This window comes from Maylandia zebra, linkage group LG12 (genome assembly GCF_041146795.1).
Source record: "Maylandia zebra isolate NMK-2024a linkage group LG12, Mzebra_GT3a, whole genome shotgun sequence".
In the NCBI taxonomy this organism is placed as follows: domain Eukaryota; kingdom Metazoa; phylum Chordata; class Actinopteri; order Cichliformes; family Cichlidae; genus Maylandia; species Maylandia zebra.
In genome coordinates this window covers 21,723,436-21,744,144 of record NC_135178.1, presented here as the reverse complement: position 1 = coordinate 21,744,144, position 20,709 = coordinate 21,723,436, and the positions used below count along the sequence as shown (strand labels likewise).

The 20,709-nt window shown below is 40.4% G+C and overlaps 3 protein-coding genes and 1 long non-coding RNA gene across 7 annotated transcripts; 1 reads left to right on the top strand and 3 right to left on the bottom strand.

Annotated features, from left to right (window-relative positions):
- The first annotated feature begins 98 nt into the window (after positions 1-98).
- On the top strand, positions 99-3,010 carry si:ch211-110p13.9 (uncharacterized). Its single transcript, XM_004544673.2, has 4 exons — positions 99-375; positions 1,557-1,686; positions 1,905-2,038; positions 2,111-3,010. The coding sequence occupies exons 1-4, from the start codon at positions 256-258 to the stop codon at positions 2,885-2,887; spliced, it is 1,161 nt and encodes a 386-aa protein (XP_004544730.2). The 5' UTR covers positions 99-255; the 3' UTR covers positions 2,888-3,010.
- A 749-nt stretch (positions 3,011-3,759) lies between these two features.
- LOC105940772 (uncharacterized) lies at positions 3,760-8,221 on the bottom strand. 4 transcript variants are annotated; one of them, XM_076890881.1, is made up of 14 exons: positions 8,081-8,221; positions 6,906-6,978; positions 6,636-6,697; positions 6,482-6,541; positions 6,240-6,363; positions 6,030-6,154; positions 5,723-5,933; positions 5,336-5,619; positions 4,766-4,856; positions 4,583-4,644; positions 4,429-4,488; positions 4,240-4,320; positions 4,045-4,145; positions 3,760-3,937 (listed from the first exon to the last, which is right to left on the bottom strand). In XM_076890881.1, exons 9-14 carry the CDS (start codon positions 4,852-4,854, stop codon positions 3,848-3,850), a joined length of 483 nt encoding a protein of 160 aa, XP_076746996.1. In that variant the 5' UTR covers positions 4,855-4,856; positions 5,336-5,619; positions 5,723-5,933; positions 6,030-6,154; positions 6,240-6,363; positions 6,482-6,541; positions 6,636-6,697; positions 6,906-6,978; positions 8,081-8,221; the 3' UTR covers positions 3,760-3,847. The 4 variants fall into 4 exon arrangements, 3 of the variants coding, with proteins under 3 accessions (XP_076746996.1, XP_076746997.1, XP_076746995.1); XM_076890882.1 differs by having other exon boundaries at positions 5,336-5,455; positions 5,827-5,933; XM_076890880.1 differs by having other exon boundaries at positions 5,336-5,933.
- A 2,609-nt stretch (positions 8,222-10,830) lies between these two features.
- Positions 10,831-11,759, bottom strand: LOC143421354 (uncharacterized). Its single transcript, XR_013100992.1, has 4 exons — positions 11,675-11,759; positions 11,448-11,567; positions 11,257-11,359; positions 10,831-11,149 (listed from the first exon to the last, which is right to left on the bottom strand). It is a non-coding gene; the product is annotated as an uncharacterized LOC143421354 (long non-coding RNA).
- Positions 11,760-17,792: 6,033 nt separating this feature from the next.
- Positions 17,793-19,243, bottom strand: LOC143421408 (uncharacterized). Its single transcript, XM_076890518.1, has 6 exons — positions 18,974-19,243; positions 18,791-18,852; positions 18,637-18,696; positions 18,409-18,528; positions 18,196-18,320; positions 17,793-17,822 (listed from the first exon to the last, which is right to left on the bottom strand). The coding sequence occupies exons 2-6, from the start codon at positions 18,810-18,812 to the stop codon at positions 17,793-17,795; spliced, it is 357 nt and encodes a 118-aa protein (XP_076746633.1). The 5' UTR covers positions 18,813-18,852; positions 18,974-19,243.
- Between the last annotated feature and the right edge of the window lie 1,466 nt (positions 19,244-20,709).

The window sequence follows — 20,709 nt, the reverse complement described above, 5'->3', positions numbered from 1 at the left end:
TTAGATAAAGTTAAAAGCGACACCAGCCAGGAAACGGCTCTTTCTAATCTGTAGCGATGACAGGAAGTACGTAAAAGTTCGCGCATGTGTAAAGCAAACCTTACCCTGCGAGTCATCGCTGAGGGTTTAAAGCATATGTTTTTGTTTCTGTTTCGTGTGCAGTCATTTGTGTTGATCTTTTTATTACTTTGATTTGCAGTGACTCTTCCCGCAGGAACATTTCTATGGGACAGCACTTAATTGAGACTTCCAGTAATGTCAGGTTGCTCGGTTATCCCTCTGACGTTACCGCAGCGGGACGGGGGCGCGAGGAGGATTCGTTTCATTCACCTGGTGGGTCTGACATCGTTCAGACTGACAGAGAGCACCAAACAGGTGAGTTAATGGTTCACAGGTAGTCCAAGAGGGTGATGTATTACCACCAGCATAATAAACACATCTCCTTACTTGCAGGACGGTCGCAGACTTTCTAATTGGATAGTGATAAGTAATGTTTAACAAATAAGTACTGTAGCTAACTAAAAACAAAAAACAGCTTAGTAAAATAAATAAATAAATAAATAAAGCTTGACTAATACTATACTGCAGTTTTACACTCATCGGGCATTTTATTAAGTACACCTTACTAGTACTGGGTTGGGCCTACTGTTGCCTCCAGAGCCAGCTTAAATCTTTGTGGCACAGATTCAACAAGGAGCTGGGTACCTTCCTCTGAGATTTTGATCACACAAAGCTCCTGCAGATTTGTCGGCTGAACATCCATGATGTGAATCTCCTGTTCCAGGACATCCTCCTGGAGTTGGACCTGGTGGCTGTGGCGGCCATGTGTGTACAGTGAACTCATTTTCGCTGCCAGTTTGAGATTATTTGAGCTTTGTGACATGCTATGTTATCCTCCTGGAAGCAGAAGATGGGTACACTGTGGTCATAAAAGCTGGACATGGTGAGCAACAATACTCAAGTAGCCTGTTGAAATTCTGTTCAGTTGGCACGAAGAGTCCCAAATTAAACTTTGCTCCACCCAAACCCGCAAAATGTAGCGTCAGTTTCTTTTCTTAGCTGACAGGAGTGACACCCAGTGTGGATTTCTTCTGCTGTAGTCCATCTGCTAAAAGCTTCAACATGTTGTCCATTCGCAGATGCTCTTCTGCATAATTTAGGTGGGATGAGTGGATGTTTGAGTGGTTCTTGCCTTCCTTTCAGCTGAAAACTCAAAAGTCTGGCCAGACTACTTTGACCTCTGGCATCAAGACATTTTCACCCAGAGAAATTCTCTGTAAAAGCATGTTTGTGTGGCTAAAGTCCCAACAACCATGTCACATTCAAAGTCACTTAAATCATGTTTTTTCTCCATTCTGATGCTCGCGTTGAACTTCAGCGGGTTGTCTTGGTCATGTCTACATGCACAAATGCACTGGGGTGCTGGCATGTCATTGGCTTATTATAGACTCACATTAATGAGCAGTTGAGCATGTATACCATTAACATGGTCAGGCAGTGTACGTTATTGTCAGGCTTTATACGGCGGTGGCTTATATTCATCCTCTCTGTTTCAGGGTTCAACGATTCCGCTCTATTTGGGAGCCGATCTCCTCTCAAAGACTGATGTGCGTACAGAAAACCATCCAAGACACCATGCCAAGTTTGCCAAGAAAGGCCTTGCAACAAAAATAACTTTTTCCTCAGGTAAAATACAGACATACCAGTGGAAGTTAAACATTAACTACACCTGTGCCTCTAAAACCACGGGGTGGGTGTAGACAATCAAATGAAATAAATATGACTAGGGGGAAATAAACATAGACAAGCTCATGCTATCGCATTGATATGCACCTTATTTTTAGGTAAAAGTCACCCACCAGGACAGACACATTGTCACACTGATCCCCCTGATTGTGTTCAAGCTTTCAGGTTTCACGGCTTGAAGGTACCCTCTGCAAATAACAGCCTGTGGTTCTACAGCATTCAGGGACTTTTTCGAGTAGCCTTTGAGTTGTACAGTAAGCAAGATCAGCTTGCTGTGCTGGAGAATTTCCAGGTAAACATCATGTATACGTGATAATTTTATTTTTCTGTCACAATGCATGTTTTAATCACATCTGTCCCCTAGGATGTCTGGAAAGCACAGATCAGTGACAGCCCTCTGGAAGTGAGTTACAGCCTCAGCGTGCAGCTGGACCCTTCAGGGTCGCTCAGCCAGCGTGACTCACAATCAAAGGGTGTAATATCACAGCCTCCTTATTTCCAGGCTGACAAGGACGTGGTAGATGTTAGTAGCATGGACACTGCTGACACATCAGCAGATCATGATTATTGTTCTCTTCCCAAGCAGAGCTTACAATCTGAGCAAAGAGAAGTAGTAATATCCACAGTGAGACAAAAATTGCACCGCTTGGATGAACAGTTCTCCTCGGGGCCTCGAAGCTGCTCAGAGCAGCTGGAGACGGTCTTGCTGCTTTTGGAGAACATTGATCGCTACATAAATGGGAGACTTGAAGAAAAAGATGCGACGGAGATTGTGCTGGCTCTGCTAAAGGCCAAAGACTGGGGCCCAGTGTATTCAAGCAGCCTGCTCACTTGTATAGGACGTTGGCTTGGCCAGCAGTTTCATGCAGCCAACAGCAGCATCAGCCAGAAGGTGGAGGGCTTTAAACTTCAGCACATTGAGCGCATCAGCGACCTGCCACCTGCTGAGGAACTAGCCACAGAGCTGTTCCCTGAAGCGATGCGGACGCTGCTGCTTCACTGGATGGGCTTAAGTGAGGACTTCAGCCTTGAAAAGAGACGCAGCGAATACCCAATCCTGCTCCTCATCCTCGAGTTTGCCAACCACAACCTCATCACTGGCGTAGCTCATGTGTTGTACTCCAGTCTTATATGCAGGTAAAAGTGTCAACATAAGACCTGTTTTTCAATGGAACAACGTTTTATATTCAAATAAAGGTTTATTTTGTGCGTGTGTGTACATTACTATACATATGACTCCTCTTAGGTTGGGTAAGGTTCAGTATTAGCAAAAACATTTGTTACACAGTACCCTGAAAAAATCTCCAGATTCTCATTTCTTACTTTTGCTAGGAAAAGAGATATGGGTGGAGATTGATCAAAACACACTATCTAATATAGAAAGAACAGTGGCTGAGATCCAAACAAGCTTAAAGTCAGTATCTGGTTGTGACCACCTTTATTAGTGTTTCATTGTGTTTTTACTGTCTAGGTATGTTTTTGCTGCATTGACAGTGTGCTTGGGGTCACTGTTATGCTAAAAAAATAAAACCTCTGACCATCAGATATTTCCAGGTGGTATTGACTGGTGGATCAAAATCTGACTGTACTTTTCTGGGTTCACAGTTCAATCAGTTTTGATTAAATCTCTGGCACCACTGGCTGAAATGCAGCTCTATGACAGAGCCTCCACCATGTTTTACACACAGTAGCAGAAGATACAGTTGTACCTCTCTTCTGAACTTGTCTGTATATCGTGACGATGATTTGAACCAAAAATGTAAAATATGGATTCATCTCTCCATCAGACCCGTTGTCACTGATTTTCAGGTACTGTTTATCTGCTGTGGGCTAGTTTTTGGGTTTTTAGGTCCTCCACTTGTCCAGTTTCTTCTGATTTATTTTATTGATACAATGCACACTATCCTGAGATATGCCAGGTTCATGGCTAAAGGTTCTTTGGGAATCACCTTGGTGGTGTAAACATTATTTTTGAAACACGTTATGATCCAACCATATCACATAAAAGGAAATGCTGCGACGTGTTCTAAAACTTTTTTAAGACACAAAATTTATTTATTTGAAACACATTAAAAAGTACAAAAGAACATTTGAAACACATTTACTCCTCCCCACTCATCTCTGTGCAGGACAATTTACAGGAATTGTCCTGCAGGGGCCAGCAGTTCCCTGGAGGCCCAGGTAAATATTCCTGAGGAAAGAAAATTAATTATTACGCTGCCCAGAGTTCATAAATGTAAACTTTTTCTCCATGTTATATCACTTTGAATCTTGCTGTGCAAACTATGTCATTCTTACTTGGATTACTCTTCTACTGGCCCTGGAGGGGTCCACCCACTGCATACATTTGCGCACAGAGTTCTCTGTCCATGAGGAAACCCCGCTTTGGATCATGGCTCCTGAATTCACACAAATCACAGACAAATTATTTGTTTTCTTTGTGTACATTCATGTATAAATGATGATGAGACAGATGAAGATGGCGATCTTTACCTTGAGATTCAAAAATTGGCTGAGTGTCTGCTGTTTCTGCTTCTTTCTTGCTGTTTATGGAAATTGTGCAGCTCACAATTCCTAAGAGACACGAAGTAGAGAGGTTAGGGGTGGATGTGGGGACAAATGGTCCAGGTTTTACTTGTGTGTTAGAAAGGATTGTCTGACAGAAAGTTCTGACTCACTCACCAAAAGTCAGAAGGGGCAGCATCAAGAAAGTGATGATGTGCTTTAAAAGTCTTGTTTTGTCTGCAAAGAGAGAACCACAGGGGAGTTTACAGTCTGATAACAGAATCTTCTTCTCTCATTCTAAATGATGTTAAAATTGAGTAGTGGTCCTTACTTTGCTGTATGCGAGGGTTCATAAAGGGACCTCGTCTCCTATGTTTTCTCCGACGGAAGACCCTAAAAGATGACACACAAGTTTAAAGACTTATTCTACAGGTGAAGATTTACACCGTCGGTACGCCTGAGGATGTTTTATCCAGAATGTAGCGTGCAGTCCCAAAAGCATCCACACACATACTTGTATGAGGTCTCTTTATATGAAATATTTGGAGCTCCGTCTTCCCTATAATAGCCTGACTCCTGCAGGCGGAGGCTTCTTCGTGCCATCACTGTAAAATGGCAGAAAGACAGAAAATGATCAGTGATTCACTCTTTAAACACAAGATGCATTCATCACTATGTAAAATCAAAACTTATTATTAAAAGCTGTTTACTTTCTCTACTTAGAATCATTCAATATATTTAACATCCTAAGACCTGGCCTCCACATATGTGCACACAACACATTTTGGGTTGTCTAGACCAAAATGCAAAATTTTGCTCTACAAGGGGCTGATATCCACTTATGAGGACATTATACTGCCATTGAGATTTAAAGTGAATGTCCTCATATGTGGATCTCATTTTTCTCAGAAACAAAAATCAGGTCGAAACAAACAAAAAAAAGTAATTCTTTGTTTTTACAGCCCAAATAACAAAGAGAAATTAAAAAGGCATGCCATGAAAGAGTTCAGGTCTTAGGAGGTAAAACAAATCTTTGCATCTCTGCTGCAATAAGTCTTTAAAGCAATGTGCACCAAGCTCATACCTTTAGGGATCAGGTGTTCACCTGTCTCTGGCTGATCTTTAGTGGATCAGTGTATGCTTGTCGTTTTTTCTCTCTCTCGCTGCAATCACAGGTATCTGAGTATGCTGAGTATGCTGAATGCTGCAAACACGAAGGTTTACTAATAAATTTATTTTTTTTCAAATCCAATAACATTCTGTCTGACGCAGTTGCCATGGAAGCACGTGTAAACACTGTCAGCAGAGTTGCTATAATTCGTCATTTTTTCACATCACCTGTCACCCGCAACTTTTTCCCGACCGCATCTTAAAAAAAATGCACAAAATAAAAAAAAAACAGCTTAATAAAATAAATAAATAAATAAATAAATAAAGCTTGACTAATACTATACTGCAGTTTTACACTCACCGGGCATTTTATTAAGTACACCTTACTAGTACTGGGTTGGGCCTACTGTTGCCTCCAGAGCCAGCTTAATCTTTGTGGCACAGATTCAACAAGGAGCTGGGTACCTTCCTCTGAGATTTTGATCACACAAAGCTCCTGCAGATTTGTTGGCTGAACATCCATGATGTGAATCTCCTGTTCCAGGACATCCTCCTGGAGTTGGACCTGGTGGCTGTGGCGGCCATGTGTGTATACAGTTCATAAATGTAAACTTTTTCTCCATGTTATATCAATTTAAATCTTGCTGTGCAAACTATGTCATTCTTACTTGGATTACTCTCCTCTTGGCCCTGGTGGGGTCCACCCACTGCATAAATTTGCACAACCACCACTTTGCAGAGTTCTCTCTAGGCAAGTATGTCCACGAGGAGACGTCGCTTAGGATCATGACTCCTGAATTCACACAAATCACAGACAAATTATTTGTGTTCTTTGTGTACATTCATGTATAAATGATGAAACAGATGAAGATCCTTACCTTGAGATTCTGAGGTGAAATTTGGCAGAGTGTCTGCCACAGGATGAACCTCTGTCATCTGTTGCCTCAGAGACGTACGTTACTAATTGTTTGCTTTTGGTGAAAATTGTGTAGCTCACAATTCCTGGGAGACACAAAGTAGAGAGGTTAGGGGTGGATGTGAGTACAAATGGGCCAGTTTTACTTGTGTGTTAGAAAGGACTGTCTGACAGTATAGAATCAGAAGGTTCTGAGTCACTCACCAAAAGTCAGAATGGGCAGCATCAAGAAAGTGATGATGTGCTTTAAAAATCTTGTTTTGTCTGCAAAGAGAGAACCACAGGTGAGTTTACAGTTTGATAACAGAATCTTCTTCTTCCATTTTAAATAATGTTAAAATTGAGTAGTGGTCCTTACTTTGCTGTGTGTGAGGGTTCATAAAGGGATCTTGTCTCCTGTATTTTCTCTGACAGAAGACCCTAAAAGATGACACACAAGTTTAAAGACTTATTCTACAGGTGAAGATTTACATTGTCGGTACCAAGCAGGGCCGTGCAGAGAGGTTTAAAGGGGCGGGTGCTTAAAGCTAAAAAGGGGCACATTGAGCCAGGCTGAATAACAACAACACACATTCATCAAGAATCTAATATGGGCAACAAGGCAAAGCAAACGTAGCCGATGTTTTACCTGATGGGTACAATGTTGCTGTTGAGGGGTTGCTGTGGATAGTGCTGGAGGGCAGGGCTGTGTTGATCTGAGACTGTAGACATTAAAAAGTCCATAGGAGAGATGGTAGCTGATTAAACAAGTGTCATGAGATAATAACTAAATGCAAAGATTGGTGACAGCGCTTAGGCTCTGCCTGTGAATCACTCTTTGCTTCTCTTCTTCCTTCCATCCCATCTTTTCATATATCACTCTCCACTTGCTGTCTATCTGAGAACAAGGCACAACTTGCTATTGCAATAAACTATAATTTAATTATCCACACCTAACAACTCTTGCACTTAATCTATAATAAAATGATGAGAGAAAAATGTTATAGCACTGCCTTTAGTAGCCTCACACAGCTCCTACTGTTTCCTCCTCATGTCCTTACCAGCCATGTCTGGACAATGTTATATCATGAGTAATAATTTAAAATAATCCATATACATAAAACACACACACGCACGCACACACAGTGACATTTTAGACCTTCTTCAGAATACTGTATATACTATGGGCATCATGGTGCTGATCCAGAATCCTTACATTATTATTTATTACTAGAGCTACAATAATAAAGCAATGAGGAGGGGGGGGAGTAATAAATATGAAATAATGTATTTATGATGATTCCATTTGTTTCACTATCCACCCTGTGCAGGGGCAAAGCTTATTACATTTTTAAACTGTAGAGATACAATCATTTTACTGCTGTAAAATCCAACTTTTGTCTTATTTAAAATATAAATCTAATATAATCTGCTTCTTAATGTATGTTCTTTAAAATACAGCGTGTGTTTTTTAATATATTATAATTATAATTATTATTATGTGGACATGCATATTAGATCGTTTTTTAGTGAAATATAATCCCTCCAGAAAGGCAGGAAAAGCCCGGAAACTTACTTTAAAACTAAATATGTTCCCTAAAACGGTGACAGAGCTACAGACCCATGACAGCCAGGTAGCCAGCAGCTGTGACCAGCACTACTTGTGCAGTTAATAAAAGGACAGGTAATGTTTGTCGCGCTGTTGCACAACACGCTCGTTTGTTTCAGTTCGTCAGTTGCAACAAGACAGCTTACCAACGTGTACGTAATAAGCTAATACTCCTGGGTGCTACACACTACAGTGTACGCTGTACACCTACTTACTGGTTTTGTGGCATCAGTCTGTGTCTCTGAGTTAACTTGTGTTTCTCCTACAGCTCCGGACCGCAAAAAATGCGCGTGCTCTTTGTGAGCTCGTTCCCGGCTCGTAACCAGCGCGTTCTGCCGTCAAGGGCGATCATTGGTTAAATGTGATCATGTGACTGATGCAAGCCAGATCCTTTTATTTAGCAAAACTGTGATTAATAGTTAAATATTATTGTTGAGGGGCACTCAACAAAAGGGCACTTTGGGCACCCATCAGGAAAGGGGCGGGTGCTCAAGCCCCTCTAGCCCCCCCTCTGCACGTGCCTGGTACCAAGGTTATTACCGTTAACGAAATAACGAAAACTAGAAGTGAAAAAACATTTTCATTAACGGAAATAAAAATAAAAAGGAGACTTTGTGAAAAAAGGAAAACTAACTAAAACCGTAATGAATGTTCACAAAACTAACTAAAATTAACTAAATTTATAACGAAAATAGTCTAGGGTGAAAATGAAGTTTAGTTTCCAGGTTTTTTCTTGCTGTGTCTCATTATGCCAGCAGGTGGCAAGTACGTTGCTCCAATTTGGGATTACTTTGAATATGACTGTGTTTTAGATAAAAGCAAGTGTCTTGTAGTGGAAAGAGACAAAATATGGGGGATATTTCTAAAGGGAAAAAAATCCCACAAACCTTAAAGTGCACTTGAAAAGCTTGCACCTTGAGAAGGTAAGGGAGCACGCCCAACCCTCATCCCCAGAAACAGAAGCTAACCCCAGGCAAGGCAGCGTGATGCATCCCGAGACAACGCCACAAAAAACATTAATGCAGTGCTTCCAGCGGCGACCCCATGGCTACTGGTTGGTCAATTCACAGGAACATCACAAGCGAGAGGAAGCATTGACGAATATGTTTATTGGGACTGGGATATCTACACAACTATGTGAGCCAATTGGCTTCAAAAGGTTTAGCAATTCGTTGGAACCAAAATTCAGAACACCCAGTGCTGCAAGAGTTAATAGCCAAGATGGATATAGCAAGCTAAGCTGTGTTTATCTACACTACCTGCTTTGCAGATGCTGTGGTAATTGTGTCTACTAAATTTTTCTTAATTACAAAGCCATATATATTTTATAGTTGTCTGGTATCAATGGCTGTTCATACACACACACACACACACACACACACATGGGTTCTTTAAAAAAAAAAAAACTATATATATATATATATATATATATATATATATATATATATATATATGGAAATGTGGGTTGTCGGTCTTTGCGTGTTAGCTTTGCGACAGACTGGGGACCTGTCCAAAGTGTGGTAGCTGGAATAGCAACATACCCAAGGATAAGAGAATGATTGATATGATGAAACTGGGATTTTGTTGCAGGTAAGTATTTAAAAGAAGAATTAGATAAGGATGAGATAAGCAAGGAACTTTCTTTTTCTTTTTTAATAAGCTTTATTCACAAAACACAAATATAACTTAACAAAACACAATGTTGGGGGGTTTCGTAAAAGAACAAATAGATACAGTCTAGAAAAGAATCACATAATATTGAACAGGGAACATAAGTTTATAGTTTTGACAGCTTTTACATTTTGGGAATGTTGTATGGTTTTAATATAATGTTTGGTTTCATTTAAATAGCACTGAAAGGATGGTTTTGCTTTATAAAATTTAGATGTATATGAAATTTAGCCAGTAATATCATTAAATTAATTAAATAAAGTATTTTTGTATTTTGTCTATGTCTGCCATTGAAGAAATTAATTTCACCAAAACAATAACAACAATTTAAATTAAAAATTAAAAAAAATAAAAAATCTGCGTTTTCAAAAATACCCGTGTACGTGTGGACGTAGCCTTAATATAATGAATTCTATTCTTCGATATAAAGTTATAAAGAAGCCCACCAGAGTTTTTTTATTTACATCAAGAGACAAAGCAGCATAAGTTAGACGAGATAATCCCTCCGCTTTCGTGAGTAAAACTCTCTCTATAATGGATAAATCCTGCTGGAGCCAAGCATTTAGCTTAAGTTGCATTTTATGCTAAATTGGAGTGAAATTAAGGGAGCACCTGGTGGATTGATTTTTATTAATGATGATACCAAGGTAAGTGACAGACTCTTTCACTGGGATGCCAGCCATAGATAGACTGGTACAATTTCTGCAAGCAGTTCACATTTGCCAGTGTTTAAGTGGAGTCCTGAAGCTAAAGAAAAGGCATTGTGTTAATGGCTATCTGCACCTGCGAAGCGTTTTTTAAAAAGAGAGTCATCAGCAAGCTGACTAATTAATATTTCTTTATCCGCAATTGTTATACTTTTCAGAGGACTGTGTTTAATATAGTCAGAGAGGAGTTGAGCACAGATTAGAAATAAGTATGGGGAGATGGGGCACCCTTGCCTGATACTGCAGTTTAAGTTAAACCTAGATGATGTACCTGCTTGTAGTTTGATGGAGCCAAAGCCTGAAAAATACCCCCAAAGCATTAGGTTCCCACCACCATGTTTGACAGTGGGGATGGTGTTCTTTGGGTTGAAGGCTTCTTTTTTTTACGCCAAATGAAGGAAACATCATTGTGACAAAACAATTCAATTTTTGTTTAATCTGACCATAACACAGGAGACCGAAGTCTGGACCATGGCCTGAATGCTGCAAACACAAAGGTTTACTAAGAAATTTAATTTATTTTAAATCCCATAACATGGGATGACGCGGTTGCCATAGAGGCATGTGTAAACGCTGTCAGCAAAGTTGCTTTAATTCATCATTTTTTCATGTTACGTGTCAACCGCAACTGTTTCCTCCATCTAAAAGAAAGAAAAAGACAGTGACGATGTTCCCATACTGTTAGCCATAATATCCCCAATATTAGGTTAGACTACAGGTTTGGGAAACTGGCATCGCCTCTGATTTATGCCAATTAATTTTGTTGGTTCCATCAGGCGACTGGTGTTTTGGGAGATGTCCCAGTGTCAAAGCAGTGATGGAGACTGGGTGGAACAGTGAGATGATTACAACCCCACTCTGACCTGCCAGGGGCCAGCAGTTCCCTGCAGGCACAGGCAAATATTCCTGAGGAAAGAAAATTAATTATTACGCTGCCCAGAGTTCATAAATGTAAACTTTTTCTCCATGTTATATCAATTTAAATCCTGCTGTGCAAACTATGTTATTCTTACATGGATTACTCTCCTATTGGCCATGGAGGGGTCCATCCATTGCATAAATTTGCACAACCGCCACAAAGTCTCCATGAGGAGACGTCGCTTAGGATCATGGCTCCTGAATTCACACAAATCACAGACAAATTATTTGTGTTCTTTGTGTACATTCATGTATAAATAATGATGATACAGATGAAGATCCGTACCTTGAGATTCTGAGGTGAAATTTGGAAGAGTGTCTGCCACAGGATGAACCTCTGTCATCTGTTGCCTCAGAGATGACACTTCTTGTTTGCTGTTTGTGAAAATTGTGTAGCTCACAATTCCTGGGAGACACGAAGTAGAGAGGTTAGGGGTGGATGTGAGGACAAATGGGCCAGTTTTACTTGTGTGTGAGGAAGGATTGTCTGACAGAAGGTTCTGAGTCACTCACCAAAAGTCAGAAGGGGCAGCAGTAAGAAAGCGGTGATGGTCTTTAAAAGTCTTGTTTTGTCTGCAAAGAGAGAACCACAGGAGAGTTTACAGTTTGATAACAGAATCTTCTTCTTTCATTTTAAATAATGTTAAAATTTAGTGGTGGTCCTTACTTTGCTGTGTGTGAGGGTTCATACACGGATCTCGTCTCCTGTATTTTTTCTGACGGAAGACCGTAAAAGATAACACACAATACCAGAACATGTGAAATAAAGAAGCAGGTTCTTGTTTGCACCGGTCACATGTGGGGTCAATCCCATCCTTGATTTTGCTTAGTCTAGTTTTTGACCAATGGAGACAATGAACCACTTTAAACTGAATCACCACATGCTCAAGGCAGATAGATGACGAAAAAAATCCTATTGATTATCCTATGCCAAGTCTCATCTGCAATCTGTTGGCCCAGATCTCTTCCCCATTGTTCCTCTGAGTGATTGCAATGTGGGCAGTTTGTGATTACTTAACAGCTCATAAACATCAGTAACTCACTTAGCATCTGGTTTAAGATCAAAGACTTTGTGCAAAAGAGATGGAGATGGGCAGGACGGAAAACAATCAATATTAGAAACAACAAAATACTTGAGTTGAAGACACCTAAAAAAAAAAAAAAGTGACTGAGGAATCTTAAACTTGGACACCAATTGTCCAAATGAACAGAAGATATTGTCCGCGAAAAGAGCATTCATCGAAGTTACTCTGAGCTCTGTCCATATAATAACTGCCTCGTCCATTAAGGAGGGAGGAAACATACAATGTCTATGCAGTGATGCAATAAGAGAGAGCTCAGTCCGTTTAAAGTGACTTCTGAGCTGGTACCATAACTTCAGTGAATGAATAACAAGAGGATTTGTGGTGAAGCTTGAGATAGGTCCTGCCAGGGCACACAACAAGGACAACAGGGAGCCTCGATTCACTGACTACTTTTCCAGTGTTACCCATGAAAATAAATTATCATGATCTTTTACCCAGTACAATTTGAATTTATTTATTTTTGAATTTATTTATTTAAAAGGGACAGTGCAGTTTAACATAGTTCAAGTGCAAGACATGAAACTGATGTGCCGCACATAGGTTTATAGCTACTGCTAATTTTCAATAATGCCCTTATTTTTGATGCCCAGTAATACAACAAAAGATTTGGGAGTGCTAAGCCTCCTGCGCTCTGCGATCTTTGTAATATGTCTAGGTGGCTTTTTTCCAAATAAAGGAAGAAATTTGACTATTCAAACTGTTAAAAAAAAACATTTCGTTAAAAAATTGGAAGACATTGAAAAAAATATTGAAATTTAGAAAATAAACTCACCTTGATGATATTTATTCTACCACCCAGCGAAAGAGGCAAGAACTCCCATTTTCCAAAGTCCTCTTTTAACTTAGACAATAAAGGAAGATAGTTTTATACAAGTATTTGTATCAGAAACTCACTCTTCCCAAAATTCACTTTATATCCAGAAATTGTCCCAAATTCCTTATGTATATCCAGAAGTTTGGGGAGGCTATTCGGAGGGTTGGAAATAAATAAAAGCATGTCGTCGGCATAAAGAGAGACTTGATGTTCAATACCACCTCGATGTCTTCCCTCAACATCAGCACATTGTCTCAGAGCTATAGCTAGTGGTTCAATTACGATGGCATAAAGAAGAGGAGGCAGAGGACATCGCTTTCATGTACCGCGTTGGAGCTCAAAGAAGGGGGACAAATTATTATTGGTCCAGACAGCTGCTAGAGGGGAACAATACAATACTTTTATCCAAGATACAAAATTACTCCTGAAGCCAAATTTTTTAAGCGTATGAAAAACAAAATCCCATCTCACCCGATCAAACGGCTTTTCTGTGTCAAGCGAAATTACGGTTTCCAATGTATTACCTTTAACATGGGTATAAATTATATTTAATAGACATCTAATATTAAAAAAATAAAGCCTATTTTTAAGAAAGCCCGTCTTGTCTGGTGAAATAATGGAGGACAAATACTTCTCTAAGCGACGGGCCAACACATAAGCAAGAATCTTGCTGTCCTTGTTCAACAAAGATATTGGACGATATGAACTACAATCTAAATGGTCTTTTTCCTTTTTTAGAATTAAACAGATCACTGCTTGACGCATTATTGGAGGCAAGGATTGTGAAAAGAAGGACTCTTCAAAAGTTGATTTTAACAGTGAATTCAATTGGGAAGAAAACCTTTTGTAAAAAATCAGATGGATACCCGTCGGGGCCGGGACATTTTCCAGACTGCATGCCATTTCAATTTCAAAATTAGAAATAGGTTCCTCCAGACTAACGATTGCATCTTCTCCTAGGGAGGGAATATTATGTCTTTCAAAAAAAAAAAAACTCTTAACTAAAGGGACAAGTTTTTTTATCCAAAAGAAAATTGGGGAGCCATGCAAAGACATTGGTGAAAAAACTATTATCTTCCCAATTAGCGGTGTAGACATTTGCTAACATCAAAGCAAAACCATATAGATGCCCTACAGCTATAACAACTACAGTTCTACAGTTGTAGCTGTAAATGGTAGAGTTTTACTGATCAAGATTGCTGTCCCCCGAGCTTTAGAGTTAAATTCAGAGTGAAATATCGGACCTACCCATCCAGTCTGGATTCGGAAATGATCAGAGGTACGCAAATGCGTTTCCTGAAGAAACGTTATATCTGTTCTAAGCATACATGCCAACCCTTTTTCCGGGAGAATCACGAATTTCAGTGCCCCTCCCGAAAATCTCCTGGAGCCACCATTCTGCCGAATTCCTCCCGATTTTCCACCCCGACAACAAAATTAAAAAACCATATCCCAGATTTCATAGCGCAGCCCAGCCAATTCCAGTTTCCAACAATGGCGGCAGCTAGTTAGTTTCAATATTACTCTTTCTGGGTCCTAAAATAAACTTTTAACATATTTTCAGGTGAGAATGTAGCTGTGTAAACTTCAAATATCTGAGCCGGAGAGAGCAGCGGACTCCCAGCACATCGCTTTCAGACCCCCCGCGGTCTTTAACTACTCAGGTTAACATGATATATAAGTCACTTAAGATAACTTAAAAATGTTATTGTTTGGCTTTTTTCAGTGTTTTATTTGTTCGTGAGTAAATCAGTTTGGCTGAGATTGAAGTTAGTAGATTAGATTAAATATAACTTTATTAATCCCTCAGGAGGATTACTCTGGGTTTTCACACAGTTGAATAAACATCAAACAGAAAACTGATTAAACAGAAGTGTGAGATGGTCAAGAATTTACGGCAGCATATGGTCATATTTTGGATAGCTAGGAGCAGATGGCTGAGTTTCACTCCACCAAGAGAGCTTGTGACGTAATTCTGAAGGCTAGACCGTCCAATTTCACAGTCGCTCACTTCCAGCCTACCCGGTTTTCGGAGGATGCAGCCTGAATTTGGACATCCCTGCTGCACCACCAGGCATAAGACATGCATAATAAAAAATAAAATGTACAAAAAAATAAAAAATACGGTTAGCATTAGCGGTTAGCATTGCGGTTAGTGTTAGCACTAGCAGTTAGCTCGCTAACACGTTCATGCTATATAGCTAGCACTACTAGTATTTTCACCATTTACAACAGGGCCATAAAGTGCAAAATGAAGAGTGTGTGAAACTGCATGAAGTCTCCCAGCCTCCTGCCCTGAAACAAACCACCTTACAAAACTTGTATACGATATTTTTCGGACTATAAGCACGCACTAAAATCCTTTCATTTTCTCAAAAATCGACAGTGCGCCTTATGTATGAATCTGGTCATGCTTACTGACCGTGGACCAAATGTATGAGGTACACGGCGCTCAGAAACCTGTCAAAAAATGTTTTAGTACGACTTTTGTACGCTACGATGCCGCGCCACTTGATGGATTGTCGGAGCATTACGGCTGCAGTAGTCAGGAGCCACGCGGAGTGATACGTACTGTGCTTCAACGTAATATTACCGTATTGTGTGTGTATAAGGACCACAAATGGCACCTGCTAAGAGACATGGTTATGAAGCAGATTTCAAACTCAGGGCTGTCAGTCACGCGGTAGAACTTGGGAACAGAGCACTTGCGAAATCTGTCTGTCTTTGTCATTATGCTCAGCTTCTTTTTAGTTTACATTTTGACTGCACAATTGTGAGCTTTTTGTTATGCACAAAAACAACATTGTTTTATTTTATTTATGGAGCATTATTATTTAATAAATGCTGATTTATTTCTGAGCAAGTTTTTCATGTACATCTACGCTGTATGTTAATAAAAGGGCTTGTGTGAGATCTGGGACACAGCTTTGACTAAGAACTCTCTTTTTGTTCTTACTTCATGGCTTTAAAAAAAAATATCGAGATATATATCGTATATCGCCATCCAGCTAAAGAACATTGAGATATGAATTTTGGGCCATATCGCCCAGCCCTACTCCAAACTCTTTATCATAACGTGGACGCTGTGATAAACAGAATCACGCATACGCAGCAATGACTGATACCACCAACCGTGCTCCCATGTAGGATACCAGGCGAAGCCTGTTCAAGCACTAATAATATGTTCTTTGACATTGCCTTCGCCGCATCCAGGAACTCTTTCTCTTCCCCGTTGTGCTTGATACGAAGTCACGCCGGGAACATAATCCCAAAACGGACACCTTCCTGTTTATGAAGAAGCTTATGAACCTCTTTTATATGCAGCCCAAGCCCGGGCTACTGAGGATGTAAAATCCAGGAATATTGCAATAGATTGTCTGTTAAACTTAAGCAGAGCTTGGGCCCTGGCACATCGTAGAATTTCCACACAATCCTGGTAATAGTGAAGCTTGGCTATGGCGGTGCACGGGTTACCACCTGAATTTCTCGGGATAGGGCTCCTGTGTGAGCGGTCGACAATAACTTCTTTATCCATACCCAGCACTTCACATAGTAGCACGGATACGGCTGTGGAGGAGCTTGAGACCGGGACCTCCGAGATCCCTATGATACGGATGTTTGCTCTTCGTATCCTGCCTTCTATGTCAACACATTTATCTTTCAAGTAAGACAGCTCCTTCTTCATACTCTCTACTGTAGATTGCAGTGTGGTCACCTCATCGGTCCACATTGACAGCCCATCCTCAACTTCTTTCACCATGGCCTTTGCTCCATCAGTTTCGACGCGCGTCGCCGGCATGTTGTCAGCGATCTCATTTCTCATTCCTTGCACATCAGCCCTAATATTGTCAAAATCTTCTTTCAATGCATTTCTGTTTTCTTCTTTTAACACTGTACTAATGTCCTCTTTAATGGATTGAAGAAGCTCCAATTTTAGAGCAGTAGTATCCACATCGCGTGTGTCGCCCTGTTGAATTTGTTCCTCAGCGTCCGTAGAGCTGGACGCTGCCCTTGGGCAGTCCTCGAACTCTCGCCTGAGATTGCACCGGGCCTAGTCACCACTCCTCCTGTGCTTTTATTTTCTTAGGTTGGATGCCATTTCTTCTCAAATAAAGTTATAATACAATGTATAAGTATGTATAAGACTAACTTCCGCTGTAGCACAAAGACTTTGTAGGTAGGGTTGAAAAAAAAAACCCAACTATTTTTTAGAGACACGTGTTACTCCATTCCCGGAAGTCCAGCAACCTAATAGCCTGACTCCTGCAGGTGAAGGCTTCTTAATACCATCACTGCAAAATGGCAGAAAGACAGAAAATGATCAGTGATTGACTCTTTAAACAGGAAATGTATTCATCACTATGAAAAGTTTAAAATTTATTATTAAAAGCTGTATACTTTCTCTACTTAGAATCATTCAGCATTTAAACAAATCTTTGAATCTCTGCTGCTGCAATAAGTTTTTAAAGCAATGTGCGCCAAGCTCATAACCTTAGGTATCAGGTGTTCACTTGTCTCTGGTTGATGTTTATTCAATATCCATGGATCAGTGTACGTTAGTCTTGTGTTTTAAGCTGCAATCACAGTAAGTATGGCCTGAATGCTGCAAACACAAAGGTTTACTAAGAAATTAAATTTATTTTAAATCCCATAACATGGGATGACGCGGTTTCCATAGAAGCATGTGTAAAAGCTGTCAGCAAAGTTGCTTTAATTCGTCATTTTTTTCACGTTACGTGTCAACCGCAACTGTTTCCTCCATCTAAAAGAAAGACAAAGACAGTGACGATGTTCCCATACTGTTAGCCATAATATCCCCAATATTAGGTTAGACTACAAGCTTGGGGAAACTGGCATCGCCTCTGATTTATGCCAATTAATTTTGTTGGTTCCATCAGGCGACTGGTGTTTTGGGAGATGTCCCAGTGTCAAAGCAGTGATGGAGACTGGGTGGAACAGTGAGATGATTACAACCCCACTCTGACCTGCCAGGGGCCAGCAGTTCCCTGCAGGCATAGGCAAATATTCCTGAGGAAAGAAAATTAATTATCACGCTGCCCAGAGTTCATAAATGTAAATTTTTTCTCCATGTTATATCAATTTAAATCTTGCTGTGCAAACTATGTCATTCTTACTTGGATTACTCTCCTCTTGGCCCTGGTGGGGTCCACCCACTGCATAAATTTGCACAACCACCACTTTGCAGAGTTCTCTCTAGGCAAGTATGTCCACGAGGAGACGTCGATTAGGATCATGGCTCCTGAATTCACACAAATCACAGACAAATTATTTGTGTTCTTTGTGTACATTCATGTATAAATAATGTCGATACAGATGAAGATCCGTACCTTGAGATTCTGAGGTGAAATTTGGAAGAGTGTCTGCCACAGGATGAACCTCTGTCATCTGTTGCCTCAGAGACGACACTTCTTGTTTACTTTTGGTGAAAATTGTGCAGCTCACAATTCCTAAGAGACACGAAGTAGAGAGGTTAGGGGTGGATGTGAGGACAAATGGTCCAGGTTTTACTTGTGTGTTAGGAAGGATTGTCTGACAGAAAGTTCTGAGTCACTCACCAAAAGTCAGAAGGGGCAGCAGTAAGAAAGCGGTGATGGTCTTTAAAAGTCTTGTTTTGTCTGCAAAGAGAGAACCACAGGTGAGTTTACAGTTTGATAACAGAATCTTCTTCTCTCATTTTAAATAATGTTAAAATTTAGTGGTGGTCCTTACTTTGCTGTGTGTGAGGGTTCATAAAGGGATCTTGTCTCTTGTATTTTCTCCGACGGAAGACCCTAAAAGATGACACACAAGTTTAAAGACTTATTCTACAGGTGAAGATTTCCATTGTCGGCACACCTGAGAATGTTCATCCAGAATGTAGCGTCTTTAAAGCAATGTGCACCAAGCTCATACCTTTAGGGATCAGGTGTTCACTTGTCTCTGGTTGATGTTTAAATGGTAAATGGCCTGTATTTATATAGCGCTTTACTAGTCCCTAAGGACCCCAAAGCGCTTTACATATCCAGTCATCCACCCATTCACACACACATTCACACACTGGTGATGGCAAGCTACATTGTAGCCACAGCCACCCTGGGGCGCACTGACAGAGGCGAGGCTGCCGGACACTGGCGCCACCGGGCCCTCTGACCACCACCAGTAGGCAACGGGTGAAGTGTCTTGCCCAAGGACACAACAACTGAGACTGTCCAAGCCGGGGCTCAAACCGGCAACCTTCCGATTACAAGGCGAACTCCCAACTCTTGATGTTTAGTGGATCAGTGTATGTTAGTCGTTTTTTTTCCTCTCTCGCTGCGATCTAAAAAAGTATGCTGAATGCTGCAAACACAAAGGTTTACTAATAAATTCATTTTTTTTCAAATCCAATAACATTCTGTCTGACGCAGTTGCCATGGAAGCACGTGTAAACACTGTCAGCTTTAATTTGTCATTTCTTCACATCACCTGTCACCCGCAACTTTTTCACGACTGGATCTTTTAAAAAAAACCAAAAAGGCAGTGACGATGTTACACAGAACAGAAGCCGCCAAATGAATTCATAGGTGTTCACAGACATGCTGTCTGCTCAAATCCAGCTAAATGCATTTATTGGGTGACGTTTCATAATAAAGATGGAGAATGACGCAAAACATACATCCAAACCAACCCATGAGTTTCTTGAAGCAAAGAAGTGGAATATTCTTAAATGCCAAAGTCAGTCACCTGATCTTATCCCAATTGAATATAGTATTGATTTTGTTTATTAATTTTCCCACACTGTTAGCCATAATATCCTCAATATTTGGGTTCAATTCATTTCCAAGACACTTCATTCCTTTGTCCACCCACTTAAAGTTAAAGCCCAATATTAGGTTATGACTACAAGTTTGGGAAACTGGCATCGCCTCTGATTTATGCCAATTAACTTTGTACTCCAAAAACAATGAATAATTATCAGTCACCTCTAATAGTGTTGTGATATAATTAGCAGGGTCTTGGCTTAATACCAGAACATCATCTGTGTACAGGAACAATTTGTGTTCTCTACCTTCCCCAAATACACCTTTAATCTCTGCATTTTCTCTCATTTGAATAGCTAATGGCTCTGAAAAGATGGTAAATAGAAGTGGACCTAAATTACATCCTTGACGTGTTGATCTAGAAATACTCAAAAAAGGAGAGAGTACCCCATTCGTAAATACAGCTTCTTCTGGCCTCAAATATATGGTTCTAATCCATCTGCAAAAGTTGTCGCCTAATTCAAATTTTTCCAGGGTCCTAAACAGATATCTCCACTCCACCGTATCAAGTCCTTCTGTGCATTTAAATGAGCCAGTGCAGGATTTGTGTCTATTCTTGATAAACCCTACTTGATCTTTATGAATAATTTGTGGTAGAGATGGACCGATCCGATATTACGTATCGGTATCGGTCCGATACTGACCTAAATTACTGGATCGGATATCGGAGAAAAATAAAAAATGTAATCCGATCCATTAAATATCACGAAAGCACCTCACAAAACTTGCAACACGCCATAACTCGCCTCAGAACGTCGGAGCAGTATGCATCATGTGATAGAGCGGCTGTGGCATGCGGGACCTGTCGGCAGTCTGAATAGCCTGTGGAGCTTCGCTAGCAACCCGGCA